Source organism: Artemia sp. Qi Xiang Cuo, chromosome 8 (assembly GCF_049724085.1).
Source record: "Artemia sp. Qi Xiang Cuo chromosome 8, ASM4972408v1, whole genome shotgun sequence".
Lineage (NCBI taxonomy): Eukaryota > Metazoa > Arthropoda > Branchiopoda > Anostraca > Artemiidae > Artemia > Artemia sp. Qi Xiang Cuo.
In genome coordinates this window covers 31,560,096-31,584,374 of record NC_142801.1, presented here as the reverse complement: position 1 = coordinate 31,584,374, position 24,279 = coordinate 31,560,096, and the positions used below count along the sequence as shown (strand labels likewise).

At 36.4% G+C, this 24,279-nt stretch overlaps 1 protein-coding gene across 1 annotated transcript in view; it reads left to right on the top strand.

The window, feature by feature from the left end:
• Positions 1-24,279, top strand: part of dati (zinc finger protein datilografo) — a 264,856-nt gene that overhangs the window by 156,960 nt on the left and 83,617 nt on the right. The window contains exon 4 of the mRNA XM_089093362.1: positions 10,591-10,775. Coding sequence (XP_088949488.1) covers positions 10,591-10,775 — 185 coding nt within the window. The remainder of the gene's footprint in view (positions 1-10,590; positions 10,776-24,279) is intronic.

The following is a 24,279-nucleotide window of genomic DNA, read 5'->3' as shown; positions in this document are numbered from 1 at the left end:
CCACCTGTCCCCAAAACTTATCAAACCACGTTGTTGAGATAGTCGATTTATTCATCATGGTGTTATAAGTCTTGGAAAATAAATTTTTGAGAATGACAACTCTCCCACAACCTTCCGGGTAGGGGTCCTAAGTTAAGGATTCTCCGAATACTTCATATTATTTCTTATGGAAGGGATACTCTTATAAACATTAGAGAGGGCTCATTTGATTGGAAATTGAAAGTTCTTGTTCACTTTTTAAGTCAAAAGAGATTGGAGGGCAACTAGCCCCCCCCCCCCTCCTCCACTCCCTAAATGCATCAGATAAAAATTGTGTTAAAAATAGTTGAAAGGTTAAGTAAATAAACTCTGGCGTCGACAAAACCCCCAGGGCCCGGGGGCAGGAAGAAATTCTCGAATAAATTTCAGAGAGGGCTCATTTGATTGGAAATTGGAAGTTCTAGTCCAGCCCTTACAAGTCAAAATCGATCGAAGGGCAAATACCCCCCCACGCCCTTTTTCCCCACCAATCCCTTTGAACTAATTCTGTTTATACCTGAAGGCCCTATGAGAGTTAGAATGTTTTGGTATTAACACACACCTATTAGGCATATGCTCTCCTCCCTAACAAGGAAAGAAACAGAGAGCGTAAGGCAGTGGCGGATCCAGGGGAGGGGTGCAGGGGGCACCCCCCCCCCCCCTAACGTAGTCTAAAGTAATATAATTTACCTAACTAACGCAAGATTGCGCTAATTAAACTTGCTCCTAACGCAAGTTCATAGGATCAACCTATTTTGCGTCCGCCTAAAAAATCCTGGATCCGCCCCTGGTGTAAGGGCACTATAAATTTTAATTTGTAATTCAATAAACCCTGCTCCAAAGTTTTTGTGACTACCTCTTCCACATAAAGTGCCCCTGGTAAAATAAATAAGTATTAATTCATTAAATCCTTATGGCTCTTTGCTTAGGTAACGCTATAGCATTGCTTCTGACCTAAAAAGTTGAGTAGAAATTTCAGTTTCCATTTTTATGAGTAACCGAAATTATCTGAGGGGAATATCTTTGGAGGGGCATATTCCACGGCTGGTAAATTTCTGCTGGGTGGAATTTAACGCGGGGGAATTATCAGCAGGAAAACAAATATTCTTTGAGGGGGGAGGAATTTCCCAGGGATGGGTTTTGCAAATGTGAATTATTCAGGGAGGGGAAGACTAAACCCATTTGACAATATTCTAAATGTTACATCTGAAAGTAACGGGAATAAATAATCAACGGAAATGTCAGAGATAGCACTTCAGGTTCCTTTAGACGATTTCGTTCGTGTCTTTTGAAAAAAGACATTTTCAAAAGACAGATTAATTTCATTTGTTTTACTTTCTCAGTGGCTGCTCAATTATGCACGTGAGGGGGGAGACTTCCCCCCACCCTTGTCTCCGCTAAGGTTTCAGTTTTATCTTAAACCTTAAAAATGAACGCAATGCGATAAAAGTATATCTCAAAATAACATATATAGAAATATATATTAACATAACAAGGAACAATTAATCAAAATTGCATGTTATGAGTTGAGGTTCACCCAAATGATTGGCCAGGGGGCTCACCACTCCACAATCTATGAAATCAATCCTGCAATAACTGGAAATATAAAGTATTCTTGAGTATTTTAACATATTCCACAACTCAAACGGTCCAACATTCTACAGACCAATGATTCTGTCTGATCTCCTAAATCGGGAACGGAGGAGATAAGTGCTGCTTCGCCCCGTATTGGATGAGTCTCAACCTCATCCTCCCCTCTTTTACTGTCTGCGCTGAAGTTTTCTTCCTTCTGCCAGCTATGCCACTCCCTCTCCCAAAACTTTAGCAAGGTATATCTTCGCATGGGAAGAACACATAGTAAATTTATTATTATTATACATTTTTATGGTTAAAATAAAAAATTTATTATAGATGCAAAATTGCTTTGGCACACAAAATCCTGTTAAGGTCGATTCCAAACAGTCGTGATCCCTTTGTGTCAGCAAGTGAAATGGTCAAATATCAAAACACCCTTATTGGAGCTATTTTTTCAATCCATTCATTGTTGCCAATCGCTGTCCACAAGTTATGCAAGCTGTCTATTATTCATATATAAGGTTTTTATCAAAGAGGTTGTCGTAAAGACATTACTTTGAAAAAAAAACCTCATTCGATTTAAATTGAAAGTTCTAGATACTTTTTTTAAAGTCAATAATAATGGGACAGTAAGCAACCCCCCCCCCCATGCAATAAAAACTTGAAACTTTTTGCAATCAAAAACTAACAAAATTAATTAAAAAAAAAAACTTTCCGAAAAATTAAGTTTTTAAAAGAAAAGTAAAGGCCATTTTAAACTTACGCTCAGGAGACATGAATACCTGTTAAAATTCAAACTAAAAACGACCAGAAATTACTATTAAAGAATAAATAAAACCCAAAACGAACAGAAATTAAATAAACAATCATATCAAAAAACAAACAACAAGTAATAATATAAATGAATAAATAGATTTTAAAGCGACTTAAATTAAACTTAAATTGAATATGCAAATAAAGTTTGAATCGAATAAAAATAACTACAAACAAGAGTTTGGATATCGTCTCACTACAGAAGCCTAAAACATAATGCGTCATTGGCGCTTTACTGAAAACGAATTATATTACAAATGTTTTCTTTTGTACTTAATATTGAAAATAAATATTAAAATTACAGTAAAATTGTGAACTGATGAGCTTTCAGCAATAAATATCATTATACATCAAATATTCAGTTTAATTTATTAGTTCTTTCCAAGATTGGTCAAGACAAATATAGTTTCACTACAAACAAAATTTGGATACTGCCCCCTTCTTTAACTGTAAAAACCTAAAGCCTTCTGCGTCATTGGCGCTTCACTTAAAACGAATTAATCGTATATTACAAATTTATTATTTTCCAGTTCTTACATCACTGAAAATAAAAATAAAAATTATAGTGAAAAAAAAATCTTGAACTGATGGATCTTCCTAAAATTAATATAATTACATATATAGTATTAAATTTGAGTTTGTTTATACTTTCCAAGACTGCTCAAGACTCATATAGTTTCTAGTAAGGCACCAATGACGCAGTAGGTTTTAGGCTTCTGCAGTGAGGCGATACCAAAACTCTTGTTTGTAGTTATTTTTATTCGATTCAAACTTGATTTGAATATTCAATTTAATTTTCACTCGTTTTAAGATTTATTTATTCATTTACATTAATGTATATTGTATGTTTGTTCGCATTGATTGTTTATTTAATTTCTGTTCGTTTTAAGTTTCATTTATACTTTAATAGCAAATTATTTTTTTTCGTTTTAAGCTTGATTTTCATATTCAATCTAAGCATTACTCGCTTTAAATTCTATTTATTCATTTATATTATTACTTTTTGTATGTTTTTCATATGATTGTTTATTTAATTTCTGGTCGTTTTGGGTTTCATTTATTCTTTAATAGTAATTTCTGGTCGTTTTGAGTTTGAATTTTAACAGGTATTAATATCTCCTGAGCTTAAGTTTAAAATGGCCTTTACTTTTATTTGAAAAAATTATTTTTCGGTAAGTTTTTTTTTTTAATTAATATTTTAAAAGGTTCATTACTCAATGATTTATGGCATCTACTTAAAAAGTAATCATTATTGGCTATAATCATGTGAAATCTTCAGGTCAGATGTAGGGAAAGCTTTGAAAAAAGGTTCTTTTCCCCGAAAAGCATCCCTATTGTTCAAATATTATACAATTTTTCCAAATCTATTTATTTTTCATTAAAAAAGTGAGGATAGTAGAATCTAAGTCTGCCTTCACCCCCCTCCCCCCAATCCATTTTATTTTTCGGGGACTCATGGTAATTGAAGTGTAAAATAATGTAATTTTTCAATAGTCAGTTAAGGCTTCAAACGAATGGTATAATGGTTTTAAATATTTCTGTAAAAACCAATATCAATAAAACAATGTAAAAGCAAAATAAATAAAAGATAGAAGTATTTGTTTTTCATTTAGCTCTAGCACTGTCGGCTTTTTCTCCTCTTCTCAGATTAGAAAAACGTTGAAACAACCTCAGGAAAATTATTGATCGTCAAAAAAGAAAATAAACTCTTTTGTCTCATAAGGGGGAACCAATCGTATCCTCCCCTTGGCAATTTCTATGAATCTCCATAAGCGAAAGGAGTCAGATAATGTTGCTCTGGGCTACGCTCCCATTTTTCTTTCTTTCTTGCCTGTCATAGAACATTTTCTAAGGACAAAAAGAGACAGTTTAGAAATCCTTAGAACTCGGTCAAGTGGTTGTTTAAGAAAGTACAAAGTAGAATCTTCATCGGAAAGTTTTTTTCTTCTTTCAACTGATTGTTTTGTGAAGTCAGTTGAAAACCAAGACTTTTGTTTTCCTAAAGAGAAAGGAATTCCACCTTTTATAAGAAAATTGGAAGATATGATGCTCTAAGATGAATTTTCATCAGTCTAAATTAAAATTTTTTATTTATTTTTATTAGTTTAATTTAACTCATTTTCCTCATTAGATCAGAAAATGAGAGTTCTAGTCATTTTTTATAATTCGAAAGCGATTGGATGACCTACCAGCCAGGGGGTGGAGTATTTTCCTAGGGGGAATTTTCTGAGGGGGGTATTTTCCGCAGGGGGGTGTATTTTCCTGGGGAGTATTTTCCGGGGAGGTATTTTTCGCGGGGGTGTATTTTCTGGGGTTATTTTCCGGGATATTTTCCGAGGGGGTAATTTTTTTTTTGGGGGGGGGGGGGGGTAAACGCCAGCTTCCGTAGAATCATAGTTCTAAAGCTTTGGAAGAAATCTAAACATGAACTGGAGTGACATTAATAAATTCAAATATCATAGGTTTCTTATATTTAAATTGCTTTGCTCTAACTTTCTAATACTTGAAAGCAATGCTTTATGCGCCGAAAACAGAGCTGTCGATCAAACGAGGAAATAGGGTCAATTGTAGAGGCACCCAAGATCTTACCTTCGGCATACATCTTTTTCTTTTTTAAGAATTCAAACACAAATATTTCCATGATTACTTATTTTACGGTCATACACAGAAAATAAGATGTTTTTCAAGTGCTCTCTCATTAACTAAAGAAATACAGTTTTGTGAGAAAAGCAAATGGAATTTCAAAACTTAAAACAAACATAAATTAACTTATTTAAGATATCAAACTTAAAAAAACACGAATTGCTTTGACTGAAAATATGAAAAAACAGAAATTATTATGACCAATTAAGTGAAACTTAAAACAACAGCTAATCCTAAATAAGTCTACTGTTGCCGACCTCCCTATCCTTCCCCTTCAAATAAAAAAAAAACACTTACCTTAATGAAATAGCAATAGTCTATGACAGGTTTTCCTAAAAAGAGATATATATATATATATATATATATATATATATATATATATATATATATATATATATATATATATATATATATATATATATATATATATATATATATATATATATATATATATATATATATATATATATATATATATATATATATATATATATATATATATATATATATATATATATATATATATATATATATATATATATCTTTGTAAAGTTCCGCCGGGCCCCGGCACGCGGCAGGCTTCTATATATGGATTCTTCGCGGCAGGCTTCTATATATGGAGTCAAAAAAAGGGCATTTGTCTATATTTATAAGTAGGAAGGGGGTTGGAGGTGCTATCTTGAATTATTCTAATTATACAGACCAAAAGTATACCTACCATAGAGTCTTCCGATTCCTTTGATTCGGAATATAATTTGTTCTAAAATTAAAGAGCACGGTCAAACTCATAACGAGTAGAGATTATTCTGCAAATGAGAGCAACTACTGCAGAGGCGTCAATTGGGGGTAGGGCAGGGGGAATATGCCTTCTCAAATTTTCGTCTCGGCCCCAAGACTATTGAAATACCTTTTTGGGGGAATTTTAATTAAAAATGCGTTTTTTGGTACTTTCATTTTTTTAATAAAATGAAAGATTTGAAAAATCTTTCATTTTTCAAATCTGAAAAACCCTCTTAGATTTTGAAAAATACATTTTATGCCCCCCCCCCCAATCCCCTATAATTTCATGAATTGAAGCCACTGGGCTATCATCCCTCTGTTAAGCCACAGTTCGACTCGTGCTACAGGCATTTTGAATTAAAAGAAATACATATACTTGTCACATTGCACGTGTGTTACTCTTTAACATAATATTTTAGGACTCAAGACAAAACTTTGACCTTATTAGCTGTTGTAAATGAGACTATTCGACGGAAAAATTAGCCTTGCTTAGAGCCTTTTAAAACGTATTTCGGGATTAAGTTGATTATCGCCGTTCGATAAGTCACCCACAAAAACTATTGAATACAACAAGTTCTTTAATTTTATTTATCAAACCAATTGATTAAGAAATTAATAACTGATTAATAAGTTGAAATAGTTCTTGCCTTCTAACAAAATCCATCTATTGATAAAAACCCTAAGCGATAAGGTGGTAGTAGGGTTCTTTTATTCTTCTTGATTAAAATCCATCGATAAAAAACTGTTTATCATCATTTACATATGCTAGAGTGACCCTTTGTAATTGAAAAGAAGCTATTTAAAAAGCTACTCAGTATGTTCAACACGAATTTTTTCTTTAGGGTGGAGGAAGCCGTTATTTTTAATCCACAAAAAGGATCGGTTACGAGGCATGCGCTTATTATTACAAGCACGATTTAGAGAACGTGCATCTCGTGCTTACGTCCTTATTGTTGTGTTTTTTATTCTTGTAATGGTCGAACTTTAAACAAAAGTATAAATTATTCTATTTGTTGCTTTAGGTGACCGATTTAGTAATCAAAGTTGATATTTTTTTCCTGATAATGTAAAAATGAAAGTCCAAGGGTACCTACCCTCCCCCCCCTCAGATATACGGAATAATCCCTCTCCCCCTACGGAAAATCCTTTGGACAATCCCAACTCTGCTGAAAGTTTCCACCCTGATAATTCCCCTGGAACGTCTCCTCATGCAAAACTGATGTGACAAAGAGCCTCTCCCGATCTTCTAGGACCATTGGTTTGATAGGATCAACCCTGGATAAAAACAAAACGGATCCGTGTGATCTTTCTTCTGGCAAAAAACACAAAATTCCACATTTTCGCTGATGGGAGCTTGAAACCTCTACAGTATGGTCCTTTGATACGCTGAATCTGATGGTAGAATTTTCATTAGGATTCCATGACGGTTTTGAGGGTGTTTCCACCCCATTTCCAAAAATCAGGCAATTCTTCTCCATAGGCTCGAAGATGTTGATGGGCAACGCTAAACTTAATGAATGTTATATATTTGGAATCAGCTTAAAAACCCAATTCTTTCGATGTATCTATTGATGTTAAAATCTTGTTTTTTATACTTTTTTTTTCAATAGTAATTTTCGGTTACTATTGGACTTAGTCGCTCCTTACTTACAGTTCGTTACCACGAACTGTTTGATTCTAAATATGTAAAATTTTTTTGAGTTTAAATCTACCTGCGAACAATTGCAATTTCGAGGAAATTTGCCTAGTTTTCGAAAAAGGGGAAAAACACCCCAAAAAGAAGAGCAATCTTGATGGGAATAATATTATCAAATTCAACTTATAAGAGAACCAATTGCAAATGTTTCCAGTCCCTATGTAAAAAAAGCGATTTTTTTTATTTTTTAATTTAAGGAATGTTAATGGATGCGTGTTCATATATTTATCGTTGTTTTTTTTTCTAAGAATGATCGTATCGAATCAATCGTCCTGAAATGTCAGCAAAAGGCTTATTCTAGTACCCTTTCTAAGTAGCGAAAGAGACCGCACCGCAACAAAGTGATTTTTTCTGCCATTTTGTGGCGCAAAGCAACAATTTGTGTCCGAAGAGGACAAAAATACGATCGAGTTAAAATTTTTAGATACCCAAATAAAAGAGAATTAAACGAAAACTTTAATGAGCTTCCTAGCTCCAGAAGTTTTAACCCAGCACGGTGGCATATTCGGTCCTAAGGATGCACTCATCGAACCGAACCAGTGATCTTAGAAGATTAGGAGAGGGCTCATTTGATCGGAAATTGAAAGTTCTAGTGACCTTTTTAAGCAATCAGAAAGATTGGACGGCAGCTGGTTCCACCCCCACGCCCTTTTTTTCCCAAAGTTGTTTGATCAAAATTTTAAGATAGCCATTTTGTTCAGCATAGTTGGAAGGTCCAACAACCATTTCTTTTAGGGATAACATACTCCCCACAGGCTCTATAAGTAACAAAGGGCTATAAGTAACAACATTTACCCATTTTTTATGTACAATATTTATTATTGGGAAGTATATATATATATTTTTTTTGTGGGGAGATTTTCTGTTTGGGGGAATGTACTACGGTGAAAACTTTCCATTGGAAGGGAAGTTCCAGGGGTGAGCTTTCCAGGAGAAATTTTACACTGGGAGAATTTGCCCGAAATTCCTTTACGAAATTCTTTTTATTTGTCTTACTTTGTTTTTGCCGACTAAAATTTAATATGGGAGATGTTCCAGGGAAAATTTTCAGTGGGGCTGGGACTTTCTGGGGGAGTTTTCCATGGGGGAATGGGGAATTTTTTTCTGGTAAAACTCTCCACTGTGGAATTTTTCATGGGAGCAACTTTCCACTGGGATGTGGGGGATTTCCGGAACAAAAATCTACGGGGGTGGGATATCCGACAAAATTTGAAAAACGATCCGAAATTATAGTCTTTTTCAAATGGAAATATGCTAGGGAGAACTTTTCTGGCGGAATCGTCCGAAAGAGATTTCCCCTGGGAGATTTTCAGCGAGAATGGAATTGATTGGGGGAGGTGAATTTTCCGAAAGGGGAGGGGTATTTTAATTAGAGGAACTTTATTTTGAGGAATTTACTGTTGGAGGAGCGAATTTTCCATGAAGGAAAATTGGATTTGTCGGCATTATTTGAATAACAATAAGAGAATAAATTTAAAAAACATAAGCACTGTTTTGAAATGTAGATGCATCGAAAACTTGAGGAAAATTATACTAGATTTTTGCCAAAGGAATTGTCTAAGAATATTTTAAAGTATACTTATGAGTGTGCTCGTTTAGTGACTAAACATCAAGCAAGAAGCTTTACGAGAAACGTGATTCCCTTGAATCGTCTAGGTCTACAATGAACGAAAGGTGAAGATGTGACCAGGACGTGTTTTACGCAAGAAGGATGGTTGGTTACCAAAAATCGCGGTTTTTAATAAGCTAACTGGTGACAAGCGAAGATCAAGAATACCTCACATAGGGAGGTAAAATTTCATGCAAAATAGTATGGTTGCCTATATAATTGTTCTAGTGCATTTTAATGAAATGCTGAAACGTCTACAAAATGATATATTGTTTATTGCTGTAACTTCTTAAACCTTAGTCTTAATTCCGAATGTCGTCCTCTAATTCGTATGTGCTTCACAATATAGATAAGAAAAGTTTGCTTCAAAGTATTTCCAGGTGCTGAATAGATCACCCTTAAATTGCTTAATATTTCGATAATATTAGAAAGAATACCAATAATATTCCTTTAAATTTATAAAGAGAGCAGTCCTTTTATCTCTCATTCTTGAGGTGTCAATTATTTGGTTAGACAACAGACTTTAGATTCAGAAGCAAGTAAGCATAAAAAAAAGGAACTACCGATTACTCGTCGCGGAGAACTTCAAAAAAAAGGGCAGCGATAAGAAATTAAAAAAAAAATCTTTCTGAAGTTTCGAAATAAAATCTACAGGAACCTATATGAAATAAAAAATATGTCTTACTTGGGAATAAATGAGAAGTCAGTTCTAACTGTTTTCATTTACTTTTGGACAGATTTTATTAGCCATGTATTCCCCTTTTACTGATAGCAAAGTTCGTGATCTCAGTTTGACCATTTCGCAAATGCAATCTGCCATTCACAAACTATTTAAAATTAGACCTTTTCACTAATACAAATGCAACCTGAGGGATAAAAAGCAATAGCTTTTAAACTCACAGCAAGTTTAATAAAAAAAATCATGATAAACCTTGAAGAATATTAAATAAACACTCATCGATATTTGCGTTTATAGAAGTGATTTCTGCACATTGCTGCTGATACAGAAACACTAAGGCAGTACAGATTTTATATTTCTGTTACTTTCGGAAGAGGATACAAACTCACCCCTTTTTTAGTGCTGTTTACACACACACACACACACACATACACACATACACATATATATATATATATATATATATATATATATATATATATATATATATATATATATATATCATATATATATATATATATATATATATATATATATATATATATATATATATATATATATATATATATATATATATATATATATATATATATATATATATATATATATACATATATAAGATAGAAATAATCTAAAAAATTTAATTTTCGGTAATTAGCGTCTTTATTTTACACCAGGGCCTAGAATTATGTATAGGATAATTATTGAAGCACAAGAGTTCTACTGACTTTATAAAAACTGGAATACAACATTTCTTCCATTTTTTTCTTTTTTTAGGAGAGAGACCATATAAATGTCATGTTCCGGAATGTGGACGTGCTTTTATTCAATTAAGTAACCTTCAACAACATTTGCGAAATCATGATGCACAACAAGAAAGAGCAAAAAATAGGCCCTTCCAGTGTCATGTCTGTGGGAAAGGTTTTGCAACAGAGTCATCACTCCGCACCCATGCATCGAAGGTACGTAATGAGACCTATCCCTGTTCAATGCCCCCATGCCAACTAAATCCTATGTTTTTTCTGTTTTCGTCACTGTCATCAACAAACGCCTAATTTTCCAAACCACTCACGAGTATGAACGGTGGGTAAAGAGCAACTACTCGTCAATAGTAACTGAAACTCAGACTTATGGAAGATGGAAAACAATGCTGATTCCAAATATACAAAATTCATTTAGTCTAATGTTTCGCTTTGAAGTTTATAAAAGGAATAACGACGGTTTTTTTAAGAGAAAAACAATGCGAAGACAGGGTATAGGGATGATATACACCATCAATTTCAACTTGTGCGTCTATCCGACAAAGCTGATTTCAATCTTTTGTCAGCGAAGATTAAAAATTTCGTGAATTCCTCTAAAAGCGCAGTTCCTTGTAGACTGAAAATATTGCTGCTGTTACACCTCAAGATCATATGTGACGTTTTCAAACGTCTGAAGCAATTTCCTTTAAACCTTTGGCAAAGCTGTTCTAAAAGGAACAATGAGCAGATTAATGTTGATCAGGAGTATCGAAGTGTGATTGAACACACATTGCCGTGCTGATCCTCCCTTTGAATACAGTTCAGCAAATGTTTTTAGTGATTTTTTTTTCAGAAGTTTTTAAATTCCAGGTTCGATCTCTATGCCTAATAATGACGATATAGGCTCAACAGCTATTACATAGCATAGAAGTAAGTTAATTCTATAGGAATAGGGAGGATAAAGCCTAAAAAACTATATTTTAGGTCAAATTTTTCCAACTGGTGATCCTTCAAATCAATCAGGAGGGGCAGTCAAACAAAATAAAACATTTTTAGGATAAGCATTAAGACTAAATTCAGAGGATCAGCACCTCCTCTCTTGTTAACAAAAAATTTTGACCGTAAATTGGAAGACTAATCATTTGTTGCTACATTTATAAAAGAGGGCAGAATTTGAGGGATTAATGGGCATTCAAAAAATTACGATTTGGGAGGAATTTCCCGCCGCTTTCAAATTTTTGAAAATTATACTCTTGAAATTCACTTTTTCGTATTTGAGGACCCCATCCCCTCCTCTTGGCATTTCTAGGTTACAATTTTCATATGAGTAAATTTTTGGCTCATATTTGGCCAAAATGTCGTGCGACAAAAAATTATGTGATCGTCACATGGCTTAAGTGTCGAAAGCTAGTTTCCAAGGAACTTGTGATGCAATAGTGCATTTCGTCTTTAAGCTGATTTCGATGTAGTCTCTAAGTTACTTAGTATAAACAGATTAAACAAAAAGTAGTTACAAGAGACATAATTAAAAGAATAAAACAAAAGAATAAAAGTCAAAGTTAAAAAAAAAGAAAAGATTTTGTTTCACATGAAAGTAAGGACCCACAAGACTGTTCGATACATTAAGCTAAATGTTTATCTCATCATTCAAGGTTCTATAAACTTATGGTGGGAGAGGAGTAATTCCGGAGGAGGATTCTGAAATGCCGGAAAGTGAGCTTTAGCTCACGATTTCGAGTCAACTCTGGAATGCCAGAAAGCAAGCTTTAGGTCAAAATTTTGCAAGGTTTTATGCTCTTTTGAATAACTATTAATCTCGGATAGTGCTCTCTACCTCGCGTTTGAATGCCGAGCATGTTAACGTAATATTCTATTTCATGGTGAATGGGATCTTTGATTTCACTTCCCACAGTACCTGAGCCATGACTATAAAAATCATAGACTTTAAAGCTAAAACCTTTTGTAAATCATACATGAATTTCCCACTTTCCTTACTTCTTTCTTTCTCTTTTTTCTGAAACGTATTAAGAGTTCTAAGCACTATAATACAGCTTGACTGGTGCATTGTGCATTTTTTTATTCGTCTTACTAGCGCCATCTACAAAAATCTAAATTTAGGTGACGCTATTAGCTTCACTCTGAGAAAGGGCGGAAGCAGAAACGATAACAGTGGTTACGAATTTGCTAATTAGACATATCGCACTGATTTACATAAGGCCCATGAAAAAGCTTCATCAATAGAACAATATAAATTAGAAAATAAATATTACTATTATTTTGAAAAATGACTGCATAAATTGTAAGTCATTAGCTTTTCCATGATTCAAGTTTAAGTTCGTAATAAATGATTGTGTTAAAGTCTGGGGTGCAATTCGTCAAAGCCCTGGGGGTGGAGCAATTTTGGAGTCGCTTTTCTCAAGTCAAGTGAAAAAGGAAAATGAGTCATATATTACGATAAAGGCGAAGTTATGCATACTAAAGAATTTGATCTGGGGATGCCTGAATTCTGTGGATTGTTTTGACAAGATTTGTGAAGACGCTAAACCTAAAACGGGGGCGGGGGGGATTGGCTGGGGTCTGGTTCAGTTTCCTCCTGCCCCACAGAAAATTACACCGCTGGTGCAAGCCTTCAATGAAGTTCGTATAGAAGCAAATAAACTCATTTAGCTATGTATTTTATAAAATATGTTGCTGAACATATATAAACAAAAACTAAACTTAGAAATATTTTACCAAGTGATAAAAAAACTCTTCAAATGACAGTTTCTTCAATAGCTTTCGTCTTTTGCGCTCTAACAATGCAATTACAACTATATTACTAAGTCTCAAACATAAGCATTACTAGGTTACTTATCGTTATAACAATTGCAGAAAAAAACATTCAATGTTTTGAATGTGTTTTTTTAATGAAATCTATGGTTTCACTGACCTTGGTTGAAAGATTGTTCCACTAGATTCTGCTCACATCATTTAATCACTGACCCTCAGGTAATTCTAGTTTTGAGAACCTAATTCGTGTAGAAAGTTCTCAGTGAAGAACGACGAAGATCACGCTACCTTTCCATAATACAAATAACAGAAGGTAAAATAACAAGGAATTATTTTTAGACAGTGAACATATTTTTTCTAAATGAATATCTTCGCTTTATGTCTAAAAGCGGTTGACTTACAATGAAACACGTGACCAATAAAAAAAAAAAAAAAAAAAAAAAAAAAAAAAAATGTCCCAGCATTATAACTTGAAAGAAGTTTAACCAGGATTGACAAATATACACAAAATAAGACACTTTAATTAGATAACAGCAAATCAGGAGAATGTTTTTACCGTCATTCTTGCTTTTTTTGCAGCTAACCTAAAAGGTTTTTTTTTATACAAGTTCTTACTTACTTACTTAGGTCCCGGCCATCCTCGTGGGACGTTTTGGGGCCACTCCTCTTGCTAGCTCATGCGTAACGGCTCAGTACGTTGCTCTATCTGGTGCGATACGTGACAACTGGGCTATCTTGACATTGTCGAAGTGGAAGTTCTCCATCCATCGTTTTCGTGGTCTGCCTCGTGGACGAAGGCCATGGAGAGATCCTTCAAGGGCGATTTTCGGGAGGTGGCTTGGCTCCATTCGCTTGACATGCCCGAACCAGTGCAGTTGTTGCTCCTTGATTTTACTTAGAATGGTTTCAGTGGACTGGAACCTTTGGTGTACTTCCACATTTGTGATTTGGTCAGTATATTTGGTTCTAGCAATGCGACGGAGGCATCTCATCTCAAAAGCTAGAAGTTTTCTTTTGTCTTCGGTTTTCAGAGTCCATGTTTAGCATCCATAAATAACTTTGGGAATTACTAAAATGTTGAATAGGCGCATTTTGAGTTTGTTGGCTAGGTGGTTGCTTTTCCAGAGGTTGGCTAGTCTTCGGAAGCTAGAGCTAGCAAGTGCAAGTCGACGTTTCACGTCAGAGCTATGACAATTATCTGAGGAGAATAGGCTACCAAGGAACAGGAAGTGGTCAACTGTGTCAACCTGTCTCCCGCCTATGGTGATAATGGGCGGGTTGTCAAGTTTACGTCTCGTAGTTACCATGACTTTGGTCTTGCTGGCATTGATCTCCATCCCAAACAGCTTGGTGGTATCGTAGAGTTTATCAGCTTGTGCCTGCAGTTCTTGTGTAGAGTTGGCTAGTTCAACAATATCATCAGCGTAGGCAATAATGTCTATCAGCTGCCCTCCTATTGTTGCACCATATTCCGACTGCATCAGTGACAGAACGACATTTAGAAAGAGGTTGAAGAGATGTGGTGATAATATCCAACCCTAGCTAGAAGTTTTCTTTTGTCTTCGGTTTTCAGAGTCCACGTTTCGCATCCATAAATAACTATGGGAATTACTAAAATGTTGAATAGGCGCATTTTGAGTTTGTTGGCTAGGTGGTTGCTTTTCCAGAGGTTGGCTAGTCTTCGGAAGCTAGAGCTAGCAAGTGCAAGTCGACGTTTCACGTCAGAGCTATGACAATTATCTGAGGAGAATAGGCTACCAAGGAACAGGAAGTGGTCAACTGTGTCAACCTGTCTCCCGCCTATGGTGATAATGGGTGGGTTGTCAAGTTTACGTCTCGTAGTTACCATGACTTTGGTCTTGCTGGCATTGATCTCCATCCCAAACAGCTTGGTGGTATCGCAGAGTTTATCAGCTTGTGCCTGCAGTTCTTGTGTAGAGTTGGCTAGCTCAACAATATCATCAGCGTAGGCAAGATTGTCTATCAGCAGCCCTCCTATTGTTGCGCTATATTCCGACTGCATCAGTGACAGAACGACATTTAAAAAGAGGTTGAAGAGATGTGGTGATAAGATGCAACCCTGGAGTAGTCCTGACGAAGTTGTGAACTCTTCTGACAGCCCATCAACGGTTATTACTTTGCCTCGGAACTGGTCGTACAGACTCTTGATTACTTGGACTATCTCATAAGGGATCCCGTAGTGAAGGAGGATTTGCCAGAGTCCGTCGCGCCATATCAGGTCAAATGCCTGACGGAAATCAACGAATAGTTGGTAGAGCTCTTGGTTGAATTCGATGTATCGTTCGATGAGTTGTCGAACGACGAATATCTGATCGATTGTAGATCTTCCAGGACGGAAGCCGGCCTGATATTCTCCAACGGCAAAGGTAGTTGTTGCTTGTAAGCGTCGGAATAGGACTTTTGTCAAGACACGTGACTAATGGCTCGTGAGGCTGATCGGACGGTAGTTTCCGCACTCTTTTTTTACCCCTTTTTGTGAATAGGTACAATGGCAGCCTTGCACCACTGACGGGGTACGTGGCCGGTTTCCCACACCGCAGATACAATGGCGTGGTACAGCTTAGCTGCATCATCCGATCCGACGTTAATGAGTTCAGCGGTGACTCTGTCTGGGCCAGGGGCTTTTCCTTGTTTGAGCGACTTGATTGCTGACTCGGTTTCTGACTTGAGTGGGGGTGGGGGTCTGAGTTCTTGGTCGGGTATGGGGAAGCGGGTTAGTATTTCAGGATCCGCAGCTACTGATGGATTCAGTTTATCGTTAAACAATTCTTTCCGTCTTTCAGGTTTCATCTTTGAATCGCTAACCTCATTTCCGTCTTTGTCCAGGATCACTGATGTTTGCGGCTGTTTTTTTTTCGTCTTAACTCGCGTACCATTCTGAAAACTGCTCCGCTGTTCCGCTTCTTGAACTATACTCCGTAGTCTTCGTATTTCTTCCGCAGGTGGTTAAATAGTGCCTTTTTGATCTCTCACTCTACTCTTCTCTTGAGGAGCTTGTAAATATCCCGGCTGTGTCGCTCGGAGTTATTACAAAAAAGTTGCTTATCCTCGCATAGCGCAATGAGCTCATCTGTGATTCATGGTTTTTCATTGGGAGTTTTTCGTCCGAGGACGTAGTTCGCTGTCTCGATGATTGCCGATGTGGCCTGCTCGGTCAGGGAGTCTATCTCATTTGCGGGGGTCAAGGGAGAATGATTTGCCAGGATCTCTCGAAATTTTTCAGACAGAGTGGAAGTATAGGTCTGCCTTTTTTCGGAATCCTGCAGCAGATCCACCCGGAATCTTGGTATTTTTGTTGCTTTTTGCAATTTTCTCATTCTTAGCTTGAACCTTGACATCAGGAAAGTGTGGTCAGAGTCGAAGTCTGCTCCAGATAATGCTACTGTGTCTAGCATGGAAGACTTCCAGCGCTTCTATATCAGCATATAATCAATCATGTTCTCGGTTTTACCGTCTGGAGGTCTCCAGGTCACTTTACGTCGATGGCGGTATTTGAACATTGTATTCGTTACGAATAACTCGTTTTTTCGGCAGAAGTCCAGCAATCGATCGCCTCTTGCATTGAGTTTACCGTGACCAAAAGGCCCCATTATATCGGACCGACCGGTGTTATCCGTACTTACAATAGCGTTAAAGTCCCCCATGACAGTCAGTACTTCTTTCTTATGGATTTGGTCGATGATGCTTTTTAGTGTGAAATAGAATTCATCACATTATTCCTCCCTTTTGGCGTAGTCTGGGTCATAAACTTGGACAACAGAGATATTCTTTGCAGCTCCCTACAGTCGTAAGACGGTTATTCTTTATGAGTTTGGGGTGAAAGAGATTAGAGATTTTTTGGCAGTTGGTGATACGAAGAATCCTACACCTTGTCGATGAACTCCGTCCTTGCGGCCGGACAACAAGAGGGAGGCTCCAGAGAGGTGTAACCTCTGTAGTTCTATAATGGCAAGATCTAGTTTTCCCGGTCTGGCAAGTGTTCGGATGTTTAGCGTGCCAAAGTGTAAGGTGGTTTTTCTCAGAACGGAACAACCGTGTGGATTTTCACCCCCTGGGGGGGGGGGTCGTCCTAGGCCTAGGGTCGTCGGCTGCCCCAGACACGGTAGCATTTAAAATCACATTATCCTCATTCAAAATTGGTTGTTCGTCGGTTACCCCGGACGCGGTAGCATGTAAAATCGCATTATCATCATTTAAAATTGGTTGTTCGTCGGTTACCCTGGACGCGGTAGCAGATGTTTGCATAATACCGAGCCCTTTTTTCATGATATTCAAGAGAGGTGGTTTCGTGGCTAAATGGGTGGTGGCGGCAAGCCACTCCTCTCCACCACCTTTCAGAGGCCGTTGTCCGTAAATCTGGATCCTCTGCCTTTCCACAGTTGTCCTCCTATAGAGGGTCCTCCCACGATGGTGTTTTACTTCACCATGCAATTTAACCCATTGCTGGGAGAAGGTTTGTAAGTAAAGGGACGTGTCCACACGACGATGGGCCCTGCTGAGTGTACATCCAAGGGGCCTTCTTCCTCTTCCGCCCGTATTTACAGCCCCGGGGCGAGGGTGCCCCTGCTTCAATTAAGAACCCCCAGAGACTGGGTCCCCCCTTGGTCCGCGCCTCCTTCTCAATGGAGATACCCTACATATCTTTAGGTTATCCCCCTATCCGCCACCTGGGGACGTGCTGAGTGGCCCGGGGGAGGCCCCTACCGAGAAATCTCAGTAGGTCTTAGATACAAGTTCATTGTTATGATTTTGCAATGTAATATGTTAAATCTTTTTTAATTATTTCTTGCTCGTATTTTGAATCTTCTCAGTGGTTGGTGGATATTCTTCTAAGGGTCATAAGACTATTAGGATTCATCATGCAATTTTGGTAAAGGGAAAAAAGAAATACTTTTATTTTAAGGATTTGTTAGAATTTGTTAGAATCTAAGAAATATCAAGACGCCTGTATTATCCCTCAATGAAATAGTAGCATCCAACTTAAAAATGGTTCAAAATTGTAGAATAATTAGACATATCGCAAGTATATGCTACAAATGACCTTACTACTAATAATGTCAAATGGGCATTGAGTCTTTTTTGCCTCTTTTTGAAATTTTATAACACAGTTAAGCACAAAAGCTCTTTTGAGGAAGCTTTCAACTTTATTCCTGTTTTCTATAAAAAAAAAAAAATTATGTTGTCTATAAATAAAAGGCTGCATCAGCACAACCAAGTTTATTTTTATGTCATTTTGTTGCTTTGAACTACGGGTGCTTCCAATTTTTTACAGAGTTAATACTATTCATGGTGCTAGGGTAGATTTAAGAATATTTTAAGTAGCTAAATGGGGATAATCACACAGAAAAGTCTTTGCTACCGTCCTAACTAAAGGGCTAAATATACAAATTCAGTTAAAGAAATTTTCATGCAAGGAATCCATTTTTATGGCATACAAAAGCTGTGCTTGAAAGGTGTCTGAAACTCAAACAACAATATTTTTCGGTAAATATTATAACTAATAGTAAATATTTATGCATATTCCCCTACACAATAGAGAGAAGTGGAGTAACACAAACAAAAAAAAAACAAAAAACATTATGAACTAAAATTTCCCTTGCACGTAAGAAAAAGTATTTAAACATTTTGAACACTAAAGGTTCCAAGGACCTCTGGTCACTTGCCTGGTCATACCTGAGACTCTGGTCACTGGCACCAATTCATGAAAATTTAGGGCAGATGATTTTTCAATATCTAGGCGTTGAGGGGGGGGTCGGTCCTTTTTTTTAGTTTTTTCAATGAAATTACAGAAAAGGGCATTTTCTATGAAAATACCCCCAAAAAAATATTTTCCAAAATCCGGTGGGGGGGATCTAGATGACAGATGTCCCTCCCCCATCCCTCTCTAATTGGCGCTACCCGTCTTTGGTTACATGGCGGTACAGGAGTGAAAAATTAATAGAAAATGGGTGGACATTGTTTCTTAGTATCTAAACCTTCAAAATTATATTAGACGACAGGTTGTCTTTGGGGCTTATTGTCATTTAACTTTCAGTGTGCACAATCACAATTAATCCTTTGTTGATCCCTTCAATTAAACAGACGAAGCCTAAGACATCCCTACAGAATTGCAAACATCCAATTCATCAAACAAGCAACAACAAATTTCTCAGGCCAGGATTTAATATCCCAAGAGATTGTCATCAAGAACCTTTTGCCGTTATTGCAAGGAATATTTATCCTTCAAGGGACTTGGAAATTTGCAATAGTCAGATTTAAAGCATTTCTGTGTAAGGTTCGGATATTTCCTCGATGTCCATTTCGGCTGAAATAATAGGGATTAGTAATCTTTGAGAAAAGCAGCCTCAAGTTGTACCTTGTCCCTAACAAACAGCTAGTTTACTAAACAGTTTTAGAAAGGCTCCAAGACTGAAAAGGGTTTGTAGCTAGGATTTCAGTCTGATCTGTGGGATAATTAAATAAATGAATAAATAATTGCATCAGATTAAATGAAAAAGATCAAACACCTGATCACAAGTCCTGGAGGAAGAAGCAACAACCAGTCAAACCACATTTTTAATTTTAAAAGAGAAACAAATCTTGTCTATAAAACACTTTCTGAGTATCGGTTCCTTAAAAAAAGATTAATCAAAATTGTTGGTAATAAATTCTAATTTTGCTTTGGCCTAAAGTTAAACCTTGTTTTTGGTTAAAATCTTTTAAAGATGTAGTTTTACGTTGAACCCGAGACTGTAATCAGGAGCTGATCTTATTTAAATTTCTCTGATCCAGCTGTTCGTGGCAATGAACAGAAAGTAAAGATCGATGTTTGTCAATAGAAGCCGAAACTGAATATCACAAAGTTTCAAAACAATATATACATTAAAAACATCTGTTTTTTATGTTCATGGCAAATATTGAGCATCGAAAGCTATTGGCTTAAGAAATGCTTGTGTAATTTTAAATGAAAACAAACCCTATAGTAAAACAGTTTAACCCCTAACCTCTCTTCATTGAGAGGCACACATTTAGAGTAGAGGCTGATAAGTGACAGCTCTCTTGTTGTTGTAGAAACAATAGTTTTTATCGGAAAACGATTAAATTTGAGGGGCCGCTGATTTCCCGCCAACTAATGTACATCTCGAAATGCCAAGTGTGAGGCACAATTCCACCACACTTGGCACATTTCTGCTACACATTGCAAAATCCCCAAAAATGCTTGGGAAAGTCCGCAAAACGCTTGCCATAGTCCCCAAAACGCTTGGCACAGTTCTGCCACGCTTGGCACATGCCAACTGTTGTACATGAGTTTTGAGATATAGTGATCCCTTGGTAAATTTTAAAAGCCGAAGCATCGTGACAAGAAGTTTGAACTTTACCTTAAAGAACGAGGAGCTGAGGAGGTTTAGAGCGCCCTCCTATTAAAGATAATCTTCTTTATTGTGTAACACAGATACGTATAATAGGCCACTTTACTCTCGAAGTATGGTTAAACTTTATCGTGAATTGGGAGAGGTAGAATGAGAGTGAAAGGGTGGTTTTGTTCCGTGTATTAAGGATGGCCAAGAATATAAAAAAAGAAAACAAAAATTAAGCTTAAAACAAACATTTTTTTTCAATTGAAAGTAAATAATGGTAATACTAATACTCTTCGAACCAAAATTTGAAAAAAAAATTTTTTTTTGTCTATTTATATCAAAAATGAATGTTCTAACACAAGAGCAAAGTAATCGAAAGTGTAAATTTTTAGCACAGTGTTGTGGCAGTACTTTCTTTAACCAATAACATATTCAGTTAAAATTTTTGAAAGGAAATGGACTAATAAAACACTCCTAATTACCAGCTCTCTGTATTTTATTGCATTCTAAAATGCTTTCCGAAAAGCACTAGCCAAAGTACAAGCACTAGCAGAAGGTCCTAGAAGCCCTGATAAAAGTTTTTAGATTCTTGGAACACCTCGACAAAGATGTTGTCAGACGGCAGGAATTCAATACAAAAAAAAATGGATCATTATTTCTAGTAATTAAGATATTCCTTGGAAATCCTCAAGACACTTTTATTAGCTACTGATACAAATGTCAAAGGCAACGCTCTGGTATTGCCTGTAATAAAGAGCATTGCTTGTGTTCATTGTATTTTGTATCCAGAGCCAGTTCACATGGAAGGGGTATTCGTAGAAACTTTGGAGGGTGCTCATTCGATTGGAAACTAAAAGAATCAGCGCCCTTATGGAAAGTCGAAATTGACTGGAAGGCACAGTCCCCCCTCCTTTGCTTTTTCGCTCTTCTCCTCAACCACCACAGACATCATATAAAAATTTTGAGATACTTATTTTGCTGAAAATAGTCGAAAGGTTTGATAAATATGCCTCTGGGGATGACAGGACGCCCACATACTCCAGAGGAAGGGCCCTGAATAATACAAATTGACATTCCTTTGAACAGCTGTTTTGAAAGGAAAATGGGGGGGTGTGTGTGTGTGCAGTATCTCAGGAACGACTAAGGGTATTAAGTTGAATATTCTAGTGAATGTTGAACTAAATCAAGCCGCACTATATGTATCCAGGTTTTCAAGATGGCATATCTACCATGTCTCAGACACTGCGAAGTGTCTAAAATTAAAGCCTTCAGGGATTATTTAGGGGGATGTTGAACTAAGTGAAGAGACACTATGTGCATCTAAGTCGTCAAAATCACGCATCCGCAATATCTTAAGAACGGCTAAGGGTATTAAGTTGATACTTTCAGGGAATCTTGAGAGGGTCAAATGAACAAAATCAAAAAATTCTATGTGCTTCCTGGTTGTCCAAATGGTGTATTTGCAAAATCGCAGGAATAGCTATGGATATTAAGTTGAAACTTTCAGCGAATGTTGAGGCGAAGGTTTAACTAAATATAAATGACACTATTTAAACCCAGGTTATCAAAGAGAGCATATCTCAGAAGCGGCTAGGGGTATTAACTTGAAGCTTTAACGGAAATTTGAAAGGATGCTAAATCAAAACATACTAGGCACATCCAATTTCTCTAAATGGCGTATCGACAATATCTCAGGAACGGCAAAGGGTACTCAGCTGAAACCTTCAGGGAATGTTAAGCTATGTTGTAGGGCAAAGAATATGGCTAGATAAAAGAAAACATTACATGAATCCACTTTTAGGGTGTTTCAAGGGGCATTTTGAATCATAAAACACTATGTATATACAGGTTGTCAAAATGGTTGTGCGACATCACTGGAACGGCCAAGGGTTTTAAAATGAAACTTTCAGGGAGTGTTAGGGGGGGTTAAAGTTAGGGGATGAAGTTGATTCTTTAAGGAGCCTCAAATTTTGAGGCTCCTTAAAGAATGTGTTAAAGGGCTAAAGGGACCTCAAATTTTGACCTTGGGGAGAGGCCGAGGTAAATGAAAAGACACAGTTTGTATCCAGGTCATAAGAACCGTATATCTGCAATATCTTCAAAGCAGCTAGGAATTAAAGTTAAGAGTTAAAGATACCGTTGGGGAAAGGAAGGGGGAGGATGGGGTAAGATGTTTTAAAAAATTTTGTGGTGATGGAAGGGAACCAGGTAAAAATAACTGAATGTGTCTCTGGCCATTCAAAACATTTTTGCTTTATAAGCTCCTATAGGGCTTAATATTAGTAGTAAGGTATATCAAATGGCGCCGACACTTTCGACGTTGCCAAAATGGTGAATTTACAACGTTTCGAGAACGATTCGGGATATCGATTTGAAACTTTTATGGATGGTTTAAGCAGGGGTGAATCTCCAGAATTTCTATTGGGGGGGGGCAAGAGGTGTCCATATCAGGATAGTCAAGGGGCATGGGATATATAATAATTTTTTCTTCACATTATTCGGGGGCAACTTCACCCTTGCCCCCTCCAAACGACACCCCTGGGCCTAATGAGAGAGGAGATACAAGTGGCTGTTTAGCAATGTCGTGGGGGAGAGGGTATAGCTAAATCGAAAGACACTATACGCATCTAGCTTATCGTAATACCTTATTTTCAAACCTTGGAACGGTTTTGGGGATGCCCCTAAATCTTCTAATGGCCATAGCGTCATTTGAACTTTATTGAAAACTAAATGTATTTTAAAATTGGCTTTTTTGGAGTTATAATTTTGAAAAATCAAAAATGTTTCAGATTACCAAGAATTAAAATCATTATATATTAAACTATCAGTCTACTTTCATTATTTGTTCTGAGTCATACTGATTATTATGGTGATTTTACTTATTTTTTGATCATTGTTTTAATAAATAATTCTACAATATTTTCAATCAAAAGAAAATGACTCTCAACCGGTTTAGAGGATTTGGGAGGGAGAAGGAGTGACCACCCTTATTTATATACCTTGAGTATACTTGTAGTATTATTTTGTATTTGTGTCGTTGTTAATCTTACGACAAATAAAAAACACACTGTTCAAAATACAAATCGTGTACAGTAAAGCGACACTATGCCTTTTAAAGGCTTTAGAAGGTGGTAGCTATATTCCCTTCTGTGGCAATTTCTATCAGTTTTAATTTTGACTGGGCTATTCAATTTGATATATGTTCGCTTTGGATTAATTTATTCGTCAATAGGTGCATCTGTTATCTTTATTTTTGATGTAGTTATTTATTTTGATTTCTGTTTGTTTTAAGTTTGAATTATTATAGGACCTTGTTTCCTCTCGTCTTAGGTTTTAATACGGCTCCTTGCTTTTCTTTGAAAAATTTCGTTTCTACCGATTTTTTTTTTATAATTAATATAAGAAAAGGCTTGTTATTGCTTTGGATTATTGTAGTTTAGAGGTATATTGCGAGGGCTAAATTAATGTTATCGTGCTCAAATATTGGACAAAGAAAAGGCAAAAATCGGTTTCAGTGGAAAAAATTTGTTTTTTTTAAACCCTTCCATTTTCTTTAATACCACATGACACAGGTTTTTTTTTAATTTAACTTCAACAAT